General features: G+C 45.6%; 1 protein-coding gene across 2 annotated transcripts in view; it reads left to right on the plus strand.

The window, feature by feature from the left end:
- The window catches only part of LOC310756113 (LIM homeobox transcription factor 1-alpha-like), an 86,307-nt gene that overhangs the window by 65,235 nt on the left and 2,088 nt on the right, over positions 1 to 18,984 (plus strand). For both annotated transcript variants that reach the window (XM_083599798.1, XM_083599799.1), the window contains 5 exons: positions 10,292 to 10,524; positions 12,292 to 12,449; positions 13,884 to 13,961; positions 15,309 to 15,459; positions 16,722 to 16,880. In XM_083599798.1, the coding sequence (XP_083455924.1) occupies positions 10,292 to 10,524; positions 12,292 to 12,449; positions 13,884 to 13,961; positions 15,309 to 15,459; positions 16,722 to 16,880 (779 nt within the window). The remainder of the gene's footprint in view (positions 1 to 10,291; positions 10,525 to 12,291; positions 12,450 to 13,883; positions 13,962 to 15,308; positions 15,460 to 16,721; positions 16,881 to 18,984) is intronic.

Consider the following 18,984-nt stretch of genomic DNA (forward strand, 5'->3'; position numbering starts at 1 on the left):
AGCTGGTGATGGTCTGTCCCCATCAACAGTCCAGCCGCAGCCGTTTGCACCATCTGGAGCCTCTTGTCCAGGCCCAAGGGGAAACCCACACTGAGCACTTTGCAATAATCTACAACTATGTGTCTTTCAGAGTTTAAAGGAATGCCCTCTCAACATCCCAGGTCCCCTCAAAATGAGGGGCCATAGTGATCCAAATATTCTGCAGCAGCCGTCCGTATCTGACCAGCAGCAGTCAACACTTGCCAGCACTTGCAATATTATTTGGTCAAACCTCATTTCACCCATCATCAAAACTGTACAATTCTGATGATACATTTTTAAAATTCTGAATGTTAGGTTTTGAGATCAGTTTTGAAATTCCACCGCAGGACTACCTGTCTTTTCCTCCCCGTATATGTGTTGCATCTATATCCTCCCCAGGAACTCACATGGTTCTCTCCCCCTCCCCTCCATTTTATTTGCACAACAACCCTGCCAAGTAGGTTAGGCCAACTGGCTCAAGGCCACCCAACCTTCAGCTTCTGGCCTGATTGGGGATTTGAACCCAGGTCTCTTAGATTCCAGCCCAACACAATCTTCCCGCTACTCCAGGGGTCAGCAAACTTTTTCAGCAGGGGACTGGTCCACTGTCCCTCAGACCTTGTGAGGGACTGGATTATATTTAGTGGGGGGGGGGGAGTCAACAAATTCCTATCCCCACAAATACCCCAGAGATGCATTTTAAATAAAAAGACACATTCTACTCATGTAAAAACACGCTGATTCCCGGACCGTCTGCGGGCCAGATTGAGAAGGTGACTGGGCTGGATCCGGCCCCCGGGCCTTAGCTTGCCTACCCATGCGCTGCTCCACCCACCCTGGCTTTCCATACATCCTTGCCTGCATTGTTTCTCTCTGGTACTCAGGCTCTGCTTCTGTTTGTCTACATCTATATGCCTGCCTCGTTCTCAGCCCACAAGAAAGAAAAACGCGGGCAGGAATCCTGCCCAACCTTGCCCTGCAATCAGAACAGCCCCAGCCCATTCAAGCAAAAGTGCAAATCCAGGCAGGGCGGCATTCGGAAGGGATGAGTGGCCCTCCCGGGTAAATCCTCTCCATCCCGCGCTCGGCAAGAGTTTGCTGGGAGGATTAACCCACGTCTTGTTCTCAATCCTGGTTTATGAGTTTCCCTGCTGGCTGGGAGGATCGTGTGTGTTTAAACAACAGCCTAATTAATCCTCATTTTATTACTTTCTCTTGTCAAGTGGCTAAAGAGAAGCTGTCAGCCCAGTGAGCCGCCCCACACACGTTTGCGTAGCTCCCAAATTACTTCATCAGAACCATCTGCTGCAAACGCCTTTGCTGGGCTTATTTATTCCTCCCTTCAAACGCCTCTCCTTCCAGGGGCAGAAGATGTTAAAGGAAGTCTGAGGGTCATGAATCCAGCGGCGGGGGGGGGGGGATGAGTCTTCGGTGGAAGGAGTGGCTGTCAAATTGGCAGGTGATGCTACAGGTAGGGAAGAAAATGGGATCTGCAAAAAATTAGAAGAGACAGAGCTGGACAATTCAGGTAGATTTCACTTAAACTGAAGGATTCCTCTGACACAGCAAGGGAAAAATGCAATGGGAGATTTACAGTTTATCTGTGTTGACATCTGGAAAAAGACCTTAGCCCCTACTTCATTTGCAGTATGTAATGCTTGCAAATCATTGAAACTGTTTTTATTTTATAAATTTCTATTCCACTTTTTCCAAAGCTCACTCTTCCTTAAAGCTGCAACATTTATTCAATCTGTTAGAACAGGTGATTAGGGATCTAGAATTAAGGGTGATACTAAACGACTAAACAACAACAACAACAACAACAACAACATACAGTATGTGAGCCCCAATTGATCAGACAGAAGATTATTATAATTTACGAAGCTGCAAGAGGTAAAAAAATGCATCTTCTGAGATGATGCTGGTGTGTGTCATTGCAGGCATTATCTCAAACCTAAGGAAGTATTCTTCTTTTTGTCTTTGAAAGTGTTTTTCTCGCATGCAGACTTGTGCAGATTTATTCCACCAGTTAACAGATCAAGTGACCAAAACTGATGGCTTTGGAGGAGTAAATAAACACTGGTTCAAGTTTTTTTGTAAGCCCTTGAGGGTGTTTTTTCTCTGCGTTTCTTCTGCTTGCTGTTTGTGGCCCACTCTGATCAGGATAATATCGCTTGATAGATGGATGATCTTGCCTCACAGCAGAAGGCTGAACCGTGGGGCGGGGGGTGTGGAGGCCTTCCTGCCTCAGTCATTCTAAGCATAAGTCATGCCATTGCACTGGTGTTGGCTGGGGGGGGGCATTTCCCAGTCTCCATTAGCATCCCTTGAAAATCCTGCTGCACTGGAAGGTGAAATGCAAGATTGCATTGCTCACCAATCTTCCATTGAGAATGGCATCCTCTCTGTGGCATTCTTCCTGTGCTGAATCATTTCACTCACCCCTTGACAATATCATTTTGGCTGGTTTATTACATGAATCTCCTGCCATTCCTTCCTCCTGAGCTCAACACAGCATGCTTGGTTCTCCCCTGTCTTCTCACAGCAATCCTGTGAGGTAGGATAAGTTCACCCACTGATCTTCATGACTGAGTGAGGAATTGAACATGGATTTCATCAGTTTGGAGTGCAGTTCTCTACCCACGACACCTTACTGGCTCTCTCGTGTGTTGTATGTGGTTCTCCAACCCCTGCTTCTTTCTGTTAGAGGCCAAGATGTGGTCTGGCAGGGCAGAAACTTTCAGTATAGCATCATCACATTGCAGGGTACGTGAAACTCTGTGTCACAAATAATATGGCATGGGGGTGCGGTTTTCCATGGTAGCCTCTTGTTCTTCTACAATGTGTTGCTTCATGCTGATTCAACTGTAATAATAATTAGATGTCATTTATTTTAAATAATTTACACCCCACTTAAAAAAACTATTCCCATCTCTCAAGAAAATAAGTTAATGCTGAACTACAAAATAACTGAACAGGAGGTAGAAGGTGCCATCCAGAATATGCAATTGGGTAAATCTCCAGGACCGGACGGCTTAACTTCAAGATATTATAGATCCTTGAAAGATTGGATAATACAACCATTAAAGGAAGTTTGTAATGGAATTTTGGAAGGGAAAAAAGCACCAGAGTCGTGGAAAGAAGCTTACATTACACTTATACCGAACACTGAGTCTGAGAAGACACAACTTAAGAATTACCGCCCCATATCTCTGCTTAATGTGGATTACAAAATTTTTGCAGATATTTTGGCTAAAAGATTTAAAAAAGTACTAGTGGAGGAGATACATAAAGACCAAGCAAGCTTTCTCCTGGGCAGACATTTGTCTGACAATACGAGAAATATAATTAATAGCTTAGAAAAACTACAAGTTAATATTAATACTAAAGCAGTTTTGATATTTGTAGACGCGGAGAAAGCCTTTGACAACATTTCTTGGAGTTTTATGAAGAAGAACCTGCAGGGGATGGGGGTTGGCCAAGGTTTCGGAAATGGTATAGGTGCAATATATTCAGAACAAAAGGCCAAATTAATTGTCAATAATGTGGTGACGGAGGAGTTTACGATAGAGAAAGGGACACGACAAGGTTGCCCAATTTCCCCATTGCTTTTTATTTCGGTCCTGGAGGTTCTCCTAAATATGATTAGAAGGGACCAATTGGTTAAAGGTATACAAGTCGGAGCCAAACAGTACAAATTGAAAGCATTTGCAGATGACTTAGTATTGACATTACAGGAGCCTGAATCTAGTACTAAAAGAGTACTGGAACTGATTCAAGAATTTGGTCAGGTTGCAGGATTTAAGTTGAATAAGTTAAAAACTAAGGTTTTAGAGAAAAATCTAACAGCGATTGAGAAAGAGAGGTTTCAGAAGGAGACAGGTTTAACATTGGTGAAGAAAGTAAAATACCTGGGGGTTAATATGACTGCTAAGAATGTGAATTTATTTAAAGATAATTATGAAAAATGCTGGACAGAAGTGAAAAAAGATTTAGAAATATGGTCAAACCTGAAGCTTTCTTTGCTAGGCCGTATTGCTGCTATAAAAATGAATGTATTGCCAAGAATGTTGTTTTTGTTTCAATCATTGCAAATTTTGGATAAAATGGACTGTTTCAAGAAGTGGCAGAAAGATATTTCCAGATTTGTCTGGCAGGGCAAGAAGCCCAGAATAAAATTTAAAATACTAACCGATGCAAAAGAAAGAGGTGGATTTGCCCTGCCAGACCTCAAAACTTATTATGTTTTTTTTATATATAATAATATTTTATTAAGTTTAACAATAAAAAGATACATAAAACACACAGAAAAGTAAAAATCAACAATACAATCTTTCACAAAAAGGAAAAAAAACAATCAAAAACACCACAAATGACATAAATAACATATAACAAACACAAATCACTCTTTTCTAATTTTTCATCTTTAGTTAACTTATTTTCCTGACTTCCTCGCACCTCCCTTTTTTGTATCCCTCTCTAACAATTAGGTCAGCAAATTCATATCGTCTATTTTGTCCTTAAATGTTTACCTCCCAAATTTATAGTTTCCAAATTTTTATCTCTTGTTACTAGAACTTCTTCTTTTTAATTTAATATCATCCACATTCATACATTTTACAATACTTCTGTAAATAAATTTTAAATTTCCTCCAATCTTCTTCCACCAATTCTTCTCCCTGGTCTCGGATTCTGCCAGTCATCTCAGCCATCTCCATATAGTCAATTACTTGCATCTGCCATTCTTCCAAGGTGGGTAGATCTTGCGTCTTCCAATGCTTCGCAATAAGTATTCTTGCTGCTGCTGTAGCATACATAAAGAAAGTTCTGTCCTTCTTTGGCACCAATTGGCCAACTATGCCTAGGAGAAAGGCCTCTGGTTTCTTCACAAATGTGCATTTAAGCACCTTTTTCATTTCATTATAAATCATTTCCCAGAAAGCCTTAATCTTCGGACATGTCCACCAAAGGTGAAAGACCTCAAAACTTATTATGAATCAGCTGCATTTTGCTGGCTGAAAGAATGGCTGCTTCTTGAAAACACAGACATTTTGGATTTAGAAGGTTTCAATAATGTATTTGGGTGGCATGCATATTTGTGGTATGATAAGGTCAAAGCACATAAAGCGTTTAAAAACCATATTGTCAGGAAAGCACTGTTTAATGTTTGGATAAGATATAAGGACCTACTGGAAAATAAAACCCCAAGGTGGTTGTCACCGATGGAAGCGAAGGCTCAGAAAAAACTCAATATGGAGGCCAAATGGCCGAAATATTGGGAAATTTTGGAACAAGAGGGAGATAAATTAAAATTGCAGAGCTTTGAAAAACTAAAAAACAAAGTGCGAGATTGGCTTCATTATTATCAAATAATAGAGGCATACAATTTGGACAAGAAAATTGGTTTCCAGGTGGAAAAATCAAAATTGGAAACAGAACTGTTAGATCCCAAAACTAAGATTCTGTCAAGAATGTATAACTTGCTGTTGAAATGGAATACTCAGGATGAAACGGTGAAATCTGCTATGATTAAATGGGCTCAAGATGTTGGACATAACATTATGTTGGCTGACTGGGAACAGTTATGGACCACAGGTATGAAGTTCATGGCATGTAATGCCTTAAGAGAGAATATTATGAAAATGATATACAGGTGGTACATGACACCAGTCAAGCTTGCAAAAATCTATCATTTGCCCGATAATAAATGTTGGAAATGTAAAGAGACTGAAGGTACATTCTTTCACCTTTGGTGGACGTGCCCAAAGATTAAGGCTTTCTGGGAGATGATCTATAATGAAATGAAAAAGGTATTTAAATATACCTTTCTGAAGAAACCAGAGGCCTTTCTTCTGGGCATGGTTGGCCAATTGGTGCCAAAGAAGGATAGAACTTTTTTTATGTATGCAACAACAGCAGCAAGAATACTTATAGCGAAGTATTGGAAGACACAAGATCTACCCACCCGGGAAGAATGGCAGATGAAAGTGATGGACTATATGGAACTGGTGGAAATGACTGGCACAATCCGAGACCAGGGAGAAGAGTCGGTAGAAGAAGATTGGAAGAAATTTAAAGACTATCTACAGAAACATTGTAAAATTAAGGAATGTTAAAAGGATGTTGGAATGAAGTAATGTTATTTAGGGTTAAGGAAGAATGGATTGTTAACAGGTCAGAATGTAAAGTTACAATATATTAAGATAAATTAATAAGATAAATACAAGAATGGAAAGGACTTGCTGAAACAATCAATTGATCTAGAATACAAAAAAGGGAGGTGTGAGGAGGTCAAGGAAATAAGTAAATGAAAGATAAGTTATCAATTGATCTAGAATACAAAAAAGGGAGGTGTGAGGAGGTCAAGGAAATAAGTAAATGAAAGATAAGTTATGGAAAGATGGATTTCTTTTTAACTGTTTTTACTTTTTCTGTATTTTGTATTTTTTGTTTTTTTCTTTTTCCTTATTTTTGTAATTTTTTTTGAAACTTTAATAAATATTATTTAAAATAAAAAATAAAAAAACTATTCCCCCCCAAGCAGCTTACAAGGGGGGGGGGAACCCACAGACATAACAACAAAACACACATTAAAATAAATTGGCATTTCAAACCGGGATGGGGAGCTTGCCCCACCCCAGCCATTGCTGAACTACGACTCCCATCACCCTAATACTGATCATGCAGATGGGGGCTGCAGTTTAGCAACACTTGTAGGGCCACAGGCTCCCCATCCCTGACTGAAAAATAATTTGCACATGTAAAATGTTGCTTTCCACACTGTGAAAGTACAAAATACTCAAGGAGTTCCTCTCACAGTTTCAAAGTGAGATCTTAGTGAGATGCTGCACCTAGCTGGAAGGTTAGAAAAAGGCTTCTGACTCTTGGGAGGGGAAATCTGAGCTCTGGTACTTTTCCATTTCTAACCTGTTCCATCAGAATTGGTGTGCCAGCTAGAGAGATCCATTCCTTGCCTTTTGTCCTCCCCACCACCGCATGATGATGCAAGTCATACCTAGGGTTGCCAGCTTTTTCTAAAGGCTCTGCTCCTGTGCCTGTAACAGCAGCCCAACCTCCAGAAATCCAAGAGGCCAACTGTTCCCATCCCTCTATTTGTTTCTCATCCCCTGCTGTTTGGGGTAATCTGCTGTGCCCCATTGCTGCTCTGAGTTTGCTTAGAATTCCTCAACATTCCTCCTTCTCTGCCCAGGGCTTGCCCTCCTGTTGGTCAGGGTGAAATGCCATAATGCCACCATCATTTTACGGAGGGCATTACACTGGTCAACAACAAATTTGTTGTCTGCGTTTTTTTTCAGTTGATTTAGGATGAATCTGATGCACTGAATCCAAAAATCACATTGGTATTGCTCAATCAGGTCAAGTTTTTGAGCTATGGCCACATGTCGTTTTTTTTTACATTTTTGTTCACATGTACACTTGTGTGGAGCATTTTAGAAGAAGTTGGTGGGGGTAAAATGCCATGTTGAATAATTGTTTTGATTGGAAATGATTATTTTAATGACAAGAAGTATTCAGGTCCGATAGTTCTGGGTGATTATGTCAAAAAGGGATCAATTTGAAGTCATAAAACCTCGAAATCTTCCATAAGTTGGTGCAGCTGGGATCAACAGAAAGAACCGGAGCAGCCTCAAGTATCCTGATCTTCAATCAGCACGTCGTCCTGTAGCTCATTGTGATGAAATTCCAGTGCCTATCTTCAGAGAACTTCCTGACATTAGTGACGAAGATGCCTCCAGTGTTGAAGGACATGAAGAAGAAGAAGTGGTTCTTGAAGATGATGCTCCACATCCATTTTCCCAAAAGGAGTTGAATGATCTAGTTCACGACCTCAGCTTGTCAAAGGACTCTGCCGAACTGTTGGCATCCAGATTGAAGGAAAAAACCTCCTCTCTGACAGTGCTCGCATCAGCTTCTTCCGCAACAGGCATCAAGAGTACCTCCGTTTTTTCTCGGAAGAGAAGGACTTGGTGTACTGTGCAGATATTGCACAGCTTCTGCTCAAGCTTGGAGTGCCACAGTATGAACCCAAAGATTGGAGACTGTTCATTGACAGCAGCGAGCGATCACTGAAATGTGTTCTGCTGCACAACGGCAACCAGTTTGCCTCTAAACCCCTGGCTCACTCGAGCACAGTGAAGGAGAAGTATGAAGCGGTGAAGTATGTGCTGGAGAAAATTGGTTATGATCAGCATAAGTGGTTATTTGTGTTGACCTGAAGATGGTGAACTTTTTGTTGGGACAACAGTCTGGCTTCACCAAGTACCCATGTTTTCTGTGCATGTGGGATAGTAGGGACCGTGCTCAGCATTACACGAAGAAGGACTGGCCTGTGTGGGAGGAACTGGTGCCTTGCAAAAAAAGGAATGTCATCAACGACCCTCTGGTGGACAGAGACAGAATACTCTTCCCACCACTGCACATCAAGCTCGGCTTAATCAAGCAGTTCACCAAGGCTCTGGACAAGGATGGTGACTGCTTCACTTACTTGTGCCAGGTTTTTCCAGGATTGACCATGGAGAAGTTGAAAGCTGGCCTCTTTGACGGTCCTCAGATCTGTCAGCTCATCAGAGATCCAGAGTTCGGAAAGTCAATGAACGAAGTGGAACTGGAAGCATGGAAGGCATTTGTTCTGGTAGTGAAGAACTTTCTTGGCAACAATAAGGCCAGAAACTATGCAGAACTTGTCAACAACATGCTGAATGCTTTCAGAAACCTGGGCTGTCAAGATGCACTACCTATTTTCACATATGGACCGGTTTCCTGAGAACCTGGGTTCAATGAGTGACGAGCAGGGAGATTCCATCAGGACATGAAAGAGATGGAGACCAGGTATCAGGGTCGCTGGGACGCAGTCATGATGGCTGACTACTGTTGGACTCTGAAGAGAGACCTCCCTGCTGCTGAGCATTCTAGGAGTTCCAAGAAACGGAAGTTCAAGCCCTGAAGTTTGAAAAATGGTGAAGCAACATGCAATTTACGTGTACTTACCTTTATCAATGCCCACCATTCAGTTTACAGTAAACCTGACCTGATGGCGAGAAACGGATGCCATTTCCTGATTCAGCAGTGCAAAAATACCCTAAATTAGTTGTAGAAATCTAGACAACATTCAAAAAGTAAAAAATTGTTGCCCAGTGTTACACTTCCCTTAAATTGGAGGAGCTAAACCCTTGCAAGGAGTTCCAAGCAGAGAACTTGCCCCATCATTTCCCTCATAATCGTCGATCAGGATTTGTTTTTGTTTATGTTTAGGAACCTCAGTAAGAAAATTATTGTGCGTCCAGCAATCTGGATTTGACTAAATCAAAGCAAAAGCCAACAATAAACAGTTAACTATTTATTATTTCTAAAACATACAGATAAATCAAAGTAAAATAAAGGGAAAGCCATAGGCCTTGCCACCTTACAGTGAAGTAAAGATGGAACAAGAAGTTGCCTTGGCAAATGTATTTTCCCAAACCTGTGTTTGCTGAGATAACAGATGTGAGTATGGATGAAGCATTTGCTCAAGAGAATCAGCTGGCAGGGAAGATGGTCAGCCCATTGCTTTCTTGCTGATTCTCCCCTACAAACCCATGGAAGTGGTACGAAGAGCCCTACGGGCTCTAATTCAGCATCTTGTGGTCACAATGGATGAGAGAAGCTCTGGGGGAAAATATATATAAGCAGCTCTGAGCTTCTTAGACGAAGAGCAGGGCAGGTAAATCCTAGCTTGGGATTTGGATTTCTTTTTCTTTTTGGCTGAGGGCTTGCATAGCCTTGTTGTCCACCTGGGAGAACAGACCTGGCACGTCTGAATGAACCATGAAAACAAAATGGTTGGTATGTTTGCAGGCTCTGGGGGCAAAGCCACCCCAGCAGAGAGTGGTGGTGAAGCAGGAACTAGCTTTGCCTCTTGCCTTCCTGGTAGCTGGCCAGGCTGAGTTGACATCTATCACCCAAGATCCTTCCTTAACAAATGGCCAAATGTCCGTCTGGCCTGAGGTAAGTCAGACTCACTCATGGCTGATCAGATAGGAAAATCTTCATAAATTGGAAAAGAGTTCCAGATTCCAGGCTGCTGATGTGCCACACCTTATTAACACACCCAGGAATGTATGTAGGTTCACCAAGCAAATGTAGCTGCACACAGGTAGGTACACCAAGCCTAGCAAAAATGGGCTAGTAACTTAGGTGGACTTCCTTGCAAGGGTGGTCTCTTTCCACCATATTTGCTTTGCCTCAATGTCTGGCTCCCCTTTTTTTTCAGGCTCTTCCAGACTAAATGCAGTGGTTGCCTCAAAGCAGTGGCTCCCTCAGAGTTCATCATGCGGGTGCTGGAAAACGTCTATCATGTCCACTGTTTCTCCTGCTGTGAGTGCGAGAGGCGGCTGCAGCGTGGCGATGAGTTTGTACTCAAAGAAGGGCAGCTGCTTTGCCGCAGTGACTATGAGAAGGAGAGAGACATGCTGAGCGCCATCAGCCCCGCTCCCACCGAGTCAGGTGAGAGGCAAGAGCAGTGAGACCTTCTTTGTAGGGATGGAGGCAATTGGGCAGAGTCACCACTCCAGAGTCCTATCACCAGCTCTCGGGCATCTGAGGCCACATAAGCACAGTCCTATGTAGGAAAATGGATACCATGCCCTCCCACTCTAGTTCCAAATTTGCCATCCACAAAGCCCCCATCTGCAATCCAAATCACACTTCTGTGGGGCGGGGCAGGGGAAACCCAACAAATTCAGGATGATTTACTTCTGAATAGCCATGCTTAAGAATGCAATGCACAAGTTCCTGTTTCAACCAGGAACAACAAGGCTTTGTGGCATCCTCCTGTGAAGCTGCTGACCTTAGCTAAGGGGCTAGAATGAACAGGTGCAACCTTAAAAGACAGAGGGTTGTACCCAAAGCTACTCCTACTTAGAGCAGACCCACTGAAATGAATGAACCTATGTTCTAACATGTTCCTATCCGTGCAGCAGGAGCCTGAGGGGCACCCTCCTCCAATGTGTGCATGCCGTGTCTCCACTCGCACTCGGTCCAGGCCTCCTCCGCTGCGCCATCTCTGCACCCATCTCACTGCTTGCATGCAGCACTGGCTCACAGGAGAGGCAGGGGCCGTGGCATCCTCCCAGCGGAGGCAGTGCTCAGCTCCTCAGAATGGGGCAAGGGGGCTGTCACAGCCGACCCTCCTATGAGCCAAGGTGAACCGACTGCCTCAGGCAGCAGAAGCCCACCAGGCAGTGTTCCCCCGGCACAAACACACCCGCCAGGGAAGCAGAACCAACAGTGGCAGCGGAGTTTGGTGAGATCTCACAAGAGTTCTCTAAAATCTCATGAGATCTTGTGCAGAGCATGGGATGTCGTGAGATTTTTGTGAGCTCTCACTAGAAGCAGGCACGGCTGTTTTGCAGTTGCTGCCACGCAACCCAGGCAAAGCAGGCTTCGGCGGGGGGGGGGGGCAGTTGCAGAGCTGCAGTGGGGCAGCATGTTCCCCTTTGGCCACAAGTAGCAAAATGCAACGTTGAGCCTCTGGTGGCAGCAGTTGGCTCAATGCCACCTCAGCCTGACATCTTCAGGAGAAGGCTCAGGAGTAAACCTGACACCAATCTGGAGTGGAGTCCCTTCCGGCAACTCCTGCCACCAAGCTGGTGCCAAATGTGTTGCTCTGCTTTCCTTTGGACCACCTCAGCAAGGCCAAGAGGGGGTCTTGTCATCTGGACAGTCCAAGACCTCCATCCACACTGCCCAGGCTTGTGCCCCAAAGAGGCCATGCTTGTTTGTTGCAGCAAAAGCAACAAAATCTTGCGGCCCCTTAAAGATGAATCAGTTTTTTAATGCCATAAGCTTTTGCAGCATCTGATGGACTCTGGTCCACAAAGGCTGGTGGCATTTAAGGTGCCGCCTCAATTCTCATTTGTAAGGCTTCTCATTAAGATGAAAGAAATAGGAGACCTAGCCAGTATATGTGCTAGCAATGCTAATTTACCGGTATATTTTCCCTGGGGGGCTTCCAGATGTTGGACTCCAACTCCCTTCAGTCCCACCCAGCTTGGCCAACCGAAGGATAAGGGGAGACATATTTTGGCAACAACTGGGGAGCTGCAGGTTCCCCGCCCACAGCACAGATCCCCGAGGCATGGGCTCCCATGGGAGAAGTGACCATGAGGAGCGCCTGCGTTTCTTGAAGGGGACAGGGCAGAGAAGCTGTCTCCCACTGGGCACCCAATGGGGGGGGATCCTGAGTCCGGTGTTTTCCTTTTCCCTTCATAGTGAAGAGCGAGGATGAGGATGGGAGCCACCCGCAGGGCAAAGGCAGCGAGGAAGCCAAGGACCACAAGCGCTCCAAGCGGCCACGGACCATCCTCACCACACAGCAGCGCCGTGCCTTCAAGGCCTCCTTCGAAGTCTCCTCCAAGCCCTGCCGGAAGGTCCAGTATCACGGAAGATCCCTTTGCATGGGGGGGGGGATAAGAGTTTCCCCGCCCTCTCCTCCTGTCCCCCCTCCCCATTGGCTGTTGGGGGTGGGAGAACCCCCAGAACACCCGGGGGGTCAGGGGAGAAGACGGCAGATTGTTGCCTTAGGCAAGCAGTAATGTTTGCACTGACGGAAAAAGTGGCTTAGCAATATCCTGAATTCTTCCCATAGGATTGGGGAGAGATTAATTTTAGTTCACATTTTGATATCAACCTATCTTTTAATGCAAACCTCATTTTAATGCAAAATATTACATGAACTGAAATGCAGCTATTCATCAAAATTCATTCAGCTCTGATCCAGTTCTCCAACTAATGTGTCAAAAAATGCCTCTCTCTCTCTCTATATATATATGGAGAAAGTGTGCAATTATTAGTATTAGTATTGTATACCACCCATCTGGCTGGGTTTCCCCAGCCACTCTGGGCAGCTTACAGCATACATAAAACATAGTAAAACATCAAACATTCAAAATGCATTTGTTGTCATCAATTTATTAATTGCCTTCTAAACCTCCATTCAAGGCAATAAGATAATTTTAAAAAGTTTTTTAAACAAAACATTTAAAGCAAGACGCAGGCCACAACAAGCCCACACTCAGTTCACAGAATCCTAGAATCTGAGAGCGGGAGGGACCAGCCAGTGTCATGTCGTCCGACCCCCCCAATGCAGGCATCTCAATATGCAACCCCCCCCATCCAATTTGAAACCAGACCAGACCCTGCTTAGCTTTGCAAATGTTAGCGGGAAATTGTTTATAAAAGTGTCTGTTAGGAGAAACGTCACTAAACTCTGACAAAATTTCATGGGAACTTTGTGCATTTTTAAACAAATCACAAACTGGAAATGTGGAGAACTGAATTTAAGACTGGAAGATAAAAATAAAGGGTGAGAGACCAACATTAGTTTTGTCGATCCCTACCCACAGACAATGTTGTACGCCATGGGTAGGCAAACTAAGGATCGGGGGCCTGATCCAGCCCAATCACCTTTTAAATCCAGCCTGTGGACGATCCGGGAATCAGCGTGTTTTTACATGAGTAGAATGTGTGCTTTTACGTATTTAAAATGCATCTCTGGGTTATTTGTGGGGCATAGGAATTCATTCATTTTTCTTCTTCAAAATATAGTCCGGCCCCCCACAAGGTCTGAGGGACAGTGGACCAGCCCCTGCTGAAAAAGTTTGCTGACCCCTGTTGTAGGCTGAACAAGCCCCACTTTCAGCCCTGAGGAGTTGGAGGCGGGTAGATTGCTTTCTTTTAGCAATCAGGTGTGGGGAGAGGAGAACCTGCAAATCCTTTGGCAGCGCATAGCATCTCTTAGCCCCAACCTGAGAGGGATGGAACTCTTTTTAACCAGACGCTTTTCCACTCTCCACACTGGGCAGGTGAGGGAGACGTTGGCAGCTGAAACAGGCTTGACTGTTCGGGTGGTGCAAGTTTGGTTCCAGAATCAAAGGGCCAAGGTGAGTGACGGCCTCAGAGCTTTACATTTGAGTGGCAACCTATCTCTGACTAAACAGGAGGAAGGTGAAGGGGCATCTCTCTCTGCCAGAGTCGGGCAGGGAAAGGGGGTGCAGTGGGGACGGGCCGCCCCAGGTGTCACCACTGAAGGGGGTGACAAAATGTCGGGCGGCACTCACCGCGGGGCCTGCAGCGCACCCAAGCCATGCGTCTCTCTTGGGAGTGACACAGTGGCTTGGGCGCCCGCAGGCTCCACGCTACCCCAAACGGTCTGACGGCGCCTCCCCCACAGCTGTAGGGCAGCCGAGTGGGAGGAGGCAGGCAGACCCCGTGGAGGCCCCGCAGAGCATCCTGCCCCAGCTCGCCCTGCCCCCGTGGGCAGCTGGTTCCGCCCCTGGGCACAGGGCACGCACGCCTCCCAGGCGCCCGATCGGCTTGCTCCGCCGCTGGCCAAAGTTATCCAGGGCTGTGAGGCTGGAACTCTCAGGCCTCTGAGCAACACACAATCCCTGACCATTATTAAGAGGAGGAACACCTTTGGCTGGCTCTTATTGCAAATAGGCCCCTAAACGTTTAGAAAGGTGGGCTATAAATGCTGAAACAAACCAAGAGCGCACACTTTTGGCAATTGCAGCTGTGCTCTCTCCATTCCTAGAGCACAACTGCCTATGCTTTTGCCTTGGCAAGGGCTCCTGTGCCAGGCAGAAATTCACCAGGTCTTCCTCTCAGCATTCCTACTTATTCAAGCTGGGATTCCTGCACTTGTTGAATTTCTGCCTGTCATGAAGCTATTAAGGGCACAGGAACTGTACAAAAACCCAGCAAAAAAGAAGTGGCAACCCTTGCTGAGTCTGGTGTTTTAGAGTTGCTTTTAAATGTGGGTGCAATATGAATGAGTGCCAATTTTATTCACTGGCCCATCAGCAATGCCTTGAGCTGTGGTTTCTGGTCTGCAGGAAGTAGCCAGAGAACAATATTTATCTCCCTGTTGTGGAAAACCACATCTTTTGCTATTATCGAAGATAATTCATTACACTTCAGCCAAAGTTCTCTGAGCAACTTTACAGAGCAGCATCATGCCTGCTGACTTCCTCAGCTTAAACCACGGTTAAAACTTAAGGAGTAGTCTATCTTAAGGGGCCGTCTTTCTGCCTTCCTTCCTTCCTTCCTTTTCTTCTTGTCAGCTGGCAACCTTAGTTGGTGCAGCAGTGGCGGGAGGGGAGGAGAGCATCCGATGCAAGGCAGGGGCAGGTGTGTGGCACTGGCCTCGGAAGGGGACAGACCCCCTCGCCCCAATTTAGGAGGGGGATTCTGTCCTCCCTTCCCCCTTTTGTTGCACCCCTGCCCAGGAGCATCCGTCCTCCTCCTTGCAGATGAAGAAGATCGCCCGCAGGCAGCAGCAGCAGCAGCAGCAGGAGCAGGAGCAGCTGGGCAATCCACGCCTGGGCACCGGAAGGGGGACCGGAAGGAGCAGCAGGCAAAGCAATGAAGACAGCGAAGGTGAGAATCTCTGGTGGAAACTCGAGGGCACCTGAGTCCCTTGGTGTCAGGAGCTGGAGTCAGGCGGAGGTCAGCAACAAAACAATAAAGCACCGATGTCAGTGAAGTTAACTCAAAGTAACTAAACATCTCAGGGCTAGTGGTCACAGCAACGCTTCCCAGCAGGTCTTGCCCCAAAGACGCCATTGCAAGGACTGAAGGTCCCTGCCTTCCCACCACTCTCTGAGGCTCCTTCCCCAGCAGCCAAAGGCTCCGTTAGTAATTACTATAAACGAAAGAGAAATACAGTGCATCTCACCATGAGACCATGAACAGGTGAGTGCCTCTGTGTGCATCTGCTCAGTTACAGAACAGTAACCTTTGTTGCACATTCAGTGGGAGAGCAAACATACCATTTTTGTAACTTGCAGTCTATATTTTGGCCCTGGTTTATGCCATCAAAATAGTGTATTGTAATTAAACAGCTCTGGGTCCCATCCCGTCCCGTCCCGTCTGCCACCCCACCCCCACCCCAGGATTGGATTACTGTAGAAGAATAGGAGTCTGTGCACAAAATAGAAATGGCTTTAACTCACCAGTTTACATTTGGGATTGTGGGTGTGGCATTGTGAGGATACTGGCGCCTCCGGAGAATCTGTGGCCCTTCAGATGTTGGTGGACTGCATCCCTGACTGCATCCCATCATCTTTCTGCTGGCCCTGCTGGTGGCCGGTGCTGATGGAAGTTAGAGTCCCACAGCACCAGAGGGTCAGTGGTTCCACCCCCACCCACCCCAGTGTTAGAGAGAGCTACAATCCCCAAGATTCCCTGAGTGAAAGTAAAGTGTGCCCAGGCACACAGAGCTCTGAAGTCCTATCAAAAGCTTCATTTGACTTCTGAGGAATCAGCAGTCTCCGCTCACACTCTGCAGCTGTGAGGGACAGAAACTTGCTTTAAAATAAATTAAAATGAAATACTGGTTATCAGGAGATGGCTATACATGGCCTTCCAAGTTGTCTATTCACAACAAAGATATGCCTGGAACAGCAATAATTGATCATAGCAGCAAACCTGCATTCCCCAATGTCTGTCTTTTCCCCAGGCTTGGCTGTTTTAAGTGCTGTTTCAGAGAGGATGTGAGAGCCAAGTATTTAAAAAATAAAACAGCTTTTGAGAGGACAGAGTAGTTTCAGTAACTTAGTTGTTACTTAAACACACACAGAGTGTTATTACTAAATCCAAAGTGTTCGCTGATAGGCTTCCCCCCTTCTTTGCTTCAACAGATGGTGCCAGTGTGCATGGAATCGAGGGTCTGATGGTGCCATACTCCAGGATTGCCCAACAGCAGCTGCTTCCCCTGGATCAGAACAGCTACAGCACAGACTTGTACCGGCAAGGACTCACCCCACCCCAGCTGCCAGGAGACCATCTCCACCCCTATGGTGAGCTTCTCCAGAGGAATCTGCTATGAGCATGTGCTGTGCACCAGACCCCTCTGTCACACTTTTCCTACAGAGACATAATGCTCCTGCACAGTTTTTTCTGCCAGTGGGTGCATAGCAGAAGTAAAAATCTCCCTCCATGGATGTTGGTGGCAAGGAAAAGAATAGGCATAAAAGGAGAATTCCCTGGATGCCAAGATCCAAGTCTGGGGCAAGTACTCTTTGATGAGAGAACCTAGGCAGAAATTTAAAATCACAAAATATGCAGCAAAGCATGGGAATATAGACTGTTAGACCTTTAAAATAAGCCCTTAGAAGTTCCAAAGCTTCCTTTCTTCCCCTAGCATAGATTAAAAACCACACATTTGGTAAGTGAAAAATGGTTTACTTACAAACTCTCCAAAGGTTATATTCATGTTCTTTTCCATACAGCATTCAGAAAAAGTTGCACAGGCAGTAAAACTTAGTTTAGTTACAGTGGTGAAAGTTCCTAAATTATTGGGTATAGGAACTCAAGAGAGGCTTGTAAGAGCCATGTGGTCTGAGCTGCAACAACCAGCTCAAACCTCCTCACACACTGAGCTTCTTAGGTAGATGGAAGGGAACAAAGGCTTGACACTTAGTTCCTCCTAAGGTGAGCTAAGCCTGTCAGGACAGCTTACTCTATAGTCCTAACCCTTTCATGCATTAAACATGTTGGTTATATGAGGCTGGTTATCCCACAGGATGTTCATGACACAGGGTGTATGTGACCTGTGAAAGTTAAATACCGTATTTTTCGCCCTATAGGACGCACCGTCCCATAAGGCGCACCTAGTTTTTTGGGGGGAAATAAAGGGGAAAAAATTATTTCCCCCCCCAGGCGCAGGGCTGGGGCGGGGGAGGCCCGAGCTTCCACTGACCCCAGCCCTCAAACAGGCAGCTCTCTGCAAGCCGTGGGAGCCCAGCGCTGGCTCCCGCTGCTTGCTGAGAGGTCCGCGAAGCCTGGACGCGCTGATCTCAGCGCACGCAGGCTTCGGCATGCTGGCAACTCTCCGCAAGCAGCGGGAGCGCTCCCGCTGCTTGCGGACAGGTCCGCGAAGCCTAGAGAGCGAGAGGGGTCGGTGCCCACTGACCCCTCTCGCTCTCCAGGCTTCAGCGAAAGCCTGCATTCACCCCATAGGACGCACACACATTTCCCCTTCATTTTTGGAGGGGAAAAAGTGCGTCCTATAGGGCGAAAAATATGGTAATTATTTTTACAGTGGCCCTCAAAATGAAAGACCGAAGACGGCAATGGCCCTGGCTGTGCCTGTTGCTGTTCCTCATCTTTCTTGCTTCCGAAGGCCACACCAGACATTTAAAACAGTATCATGCCACTTTAAACAGTCATGGCCTTCCCCAGAGAATTCTGGGAACTGTAGTTTGCCAAGAGTTGTTAGGAGACCCCTTTTCCCCTCACAGAGCTACAATTTCCAGAGTTCCCCTGGGAAGAGAGATTGATTTTTCAACCACTCTGAGAACTGTAGCTCTGTGAGGAGAAAAGGGGTCTCCTAACAACTCTTAGCAAACTCCAGTTCCCAGAATTCTTTGGGGAAGGCCATGTCTGTTTAAAGTGGTGATACTGCTTTAAAGGTATATTGCAGATGTGGCCTTTGGGGGAATCCATGATGGCTTAAAGTGGCATGGTGCCTCTTTAAAAGTGATGGGGCCAAAGTAAGATTCCCTGAGGGCCAAACTGAGTGTTGGCCTCTTGTTTCTACTTACCATTTTTGTGAGAATGTCGCCATTCACTGAATGATGTCCATGTGGCTTTCAAAATAACCAACACTCATTTTGTTTCAAGTTATATCCTGGTTCATTCCAGTGGTGGCGTTAAATGGGATCGATGGTGATGGTGTAAATGCCACTGTGCTTTGTTTGCCATTGGCGTTTGCCTGTGAAAGGGGAGCTGAGGAATAAATTAGCCAACAGGCAAAGCCATAATGGTTTAAGAGGAGCGAGAAGAGTGTACAGATAATCACAAGGCTTTTGACTGGACCTTTTGCTCATATTGCTTAGAAATGTTTTTAGATGTGCTTGGGTGTTTTGAAATGTTTTAGTTGGTCTTTAAAATATCTTTAAA

This window comes from Podarcis filfolensis, assembly GCF_964270895.1.
Source record: "Podarcis filfolensis genome assembly, chromosome: 2".
In the NCBI taxonomy this organism is placed as follows: domain Eukaryota; kingdom Metazoa; phylum Chordata; class Lepidosauria; order Squamata; family Lacertidae; genus Podarcis; species Podarcis filfolensis.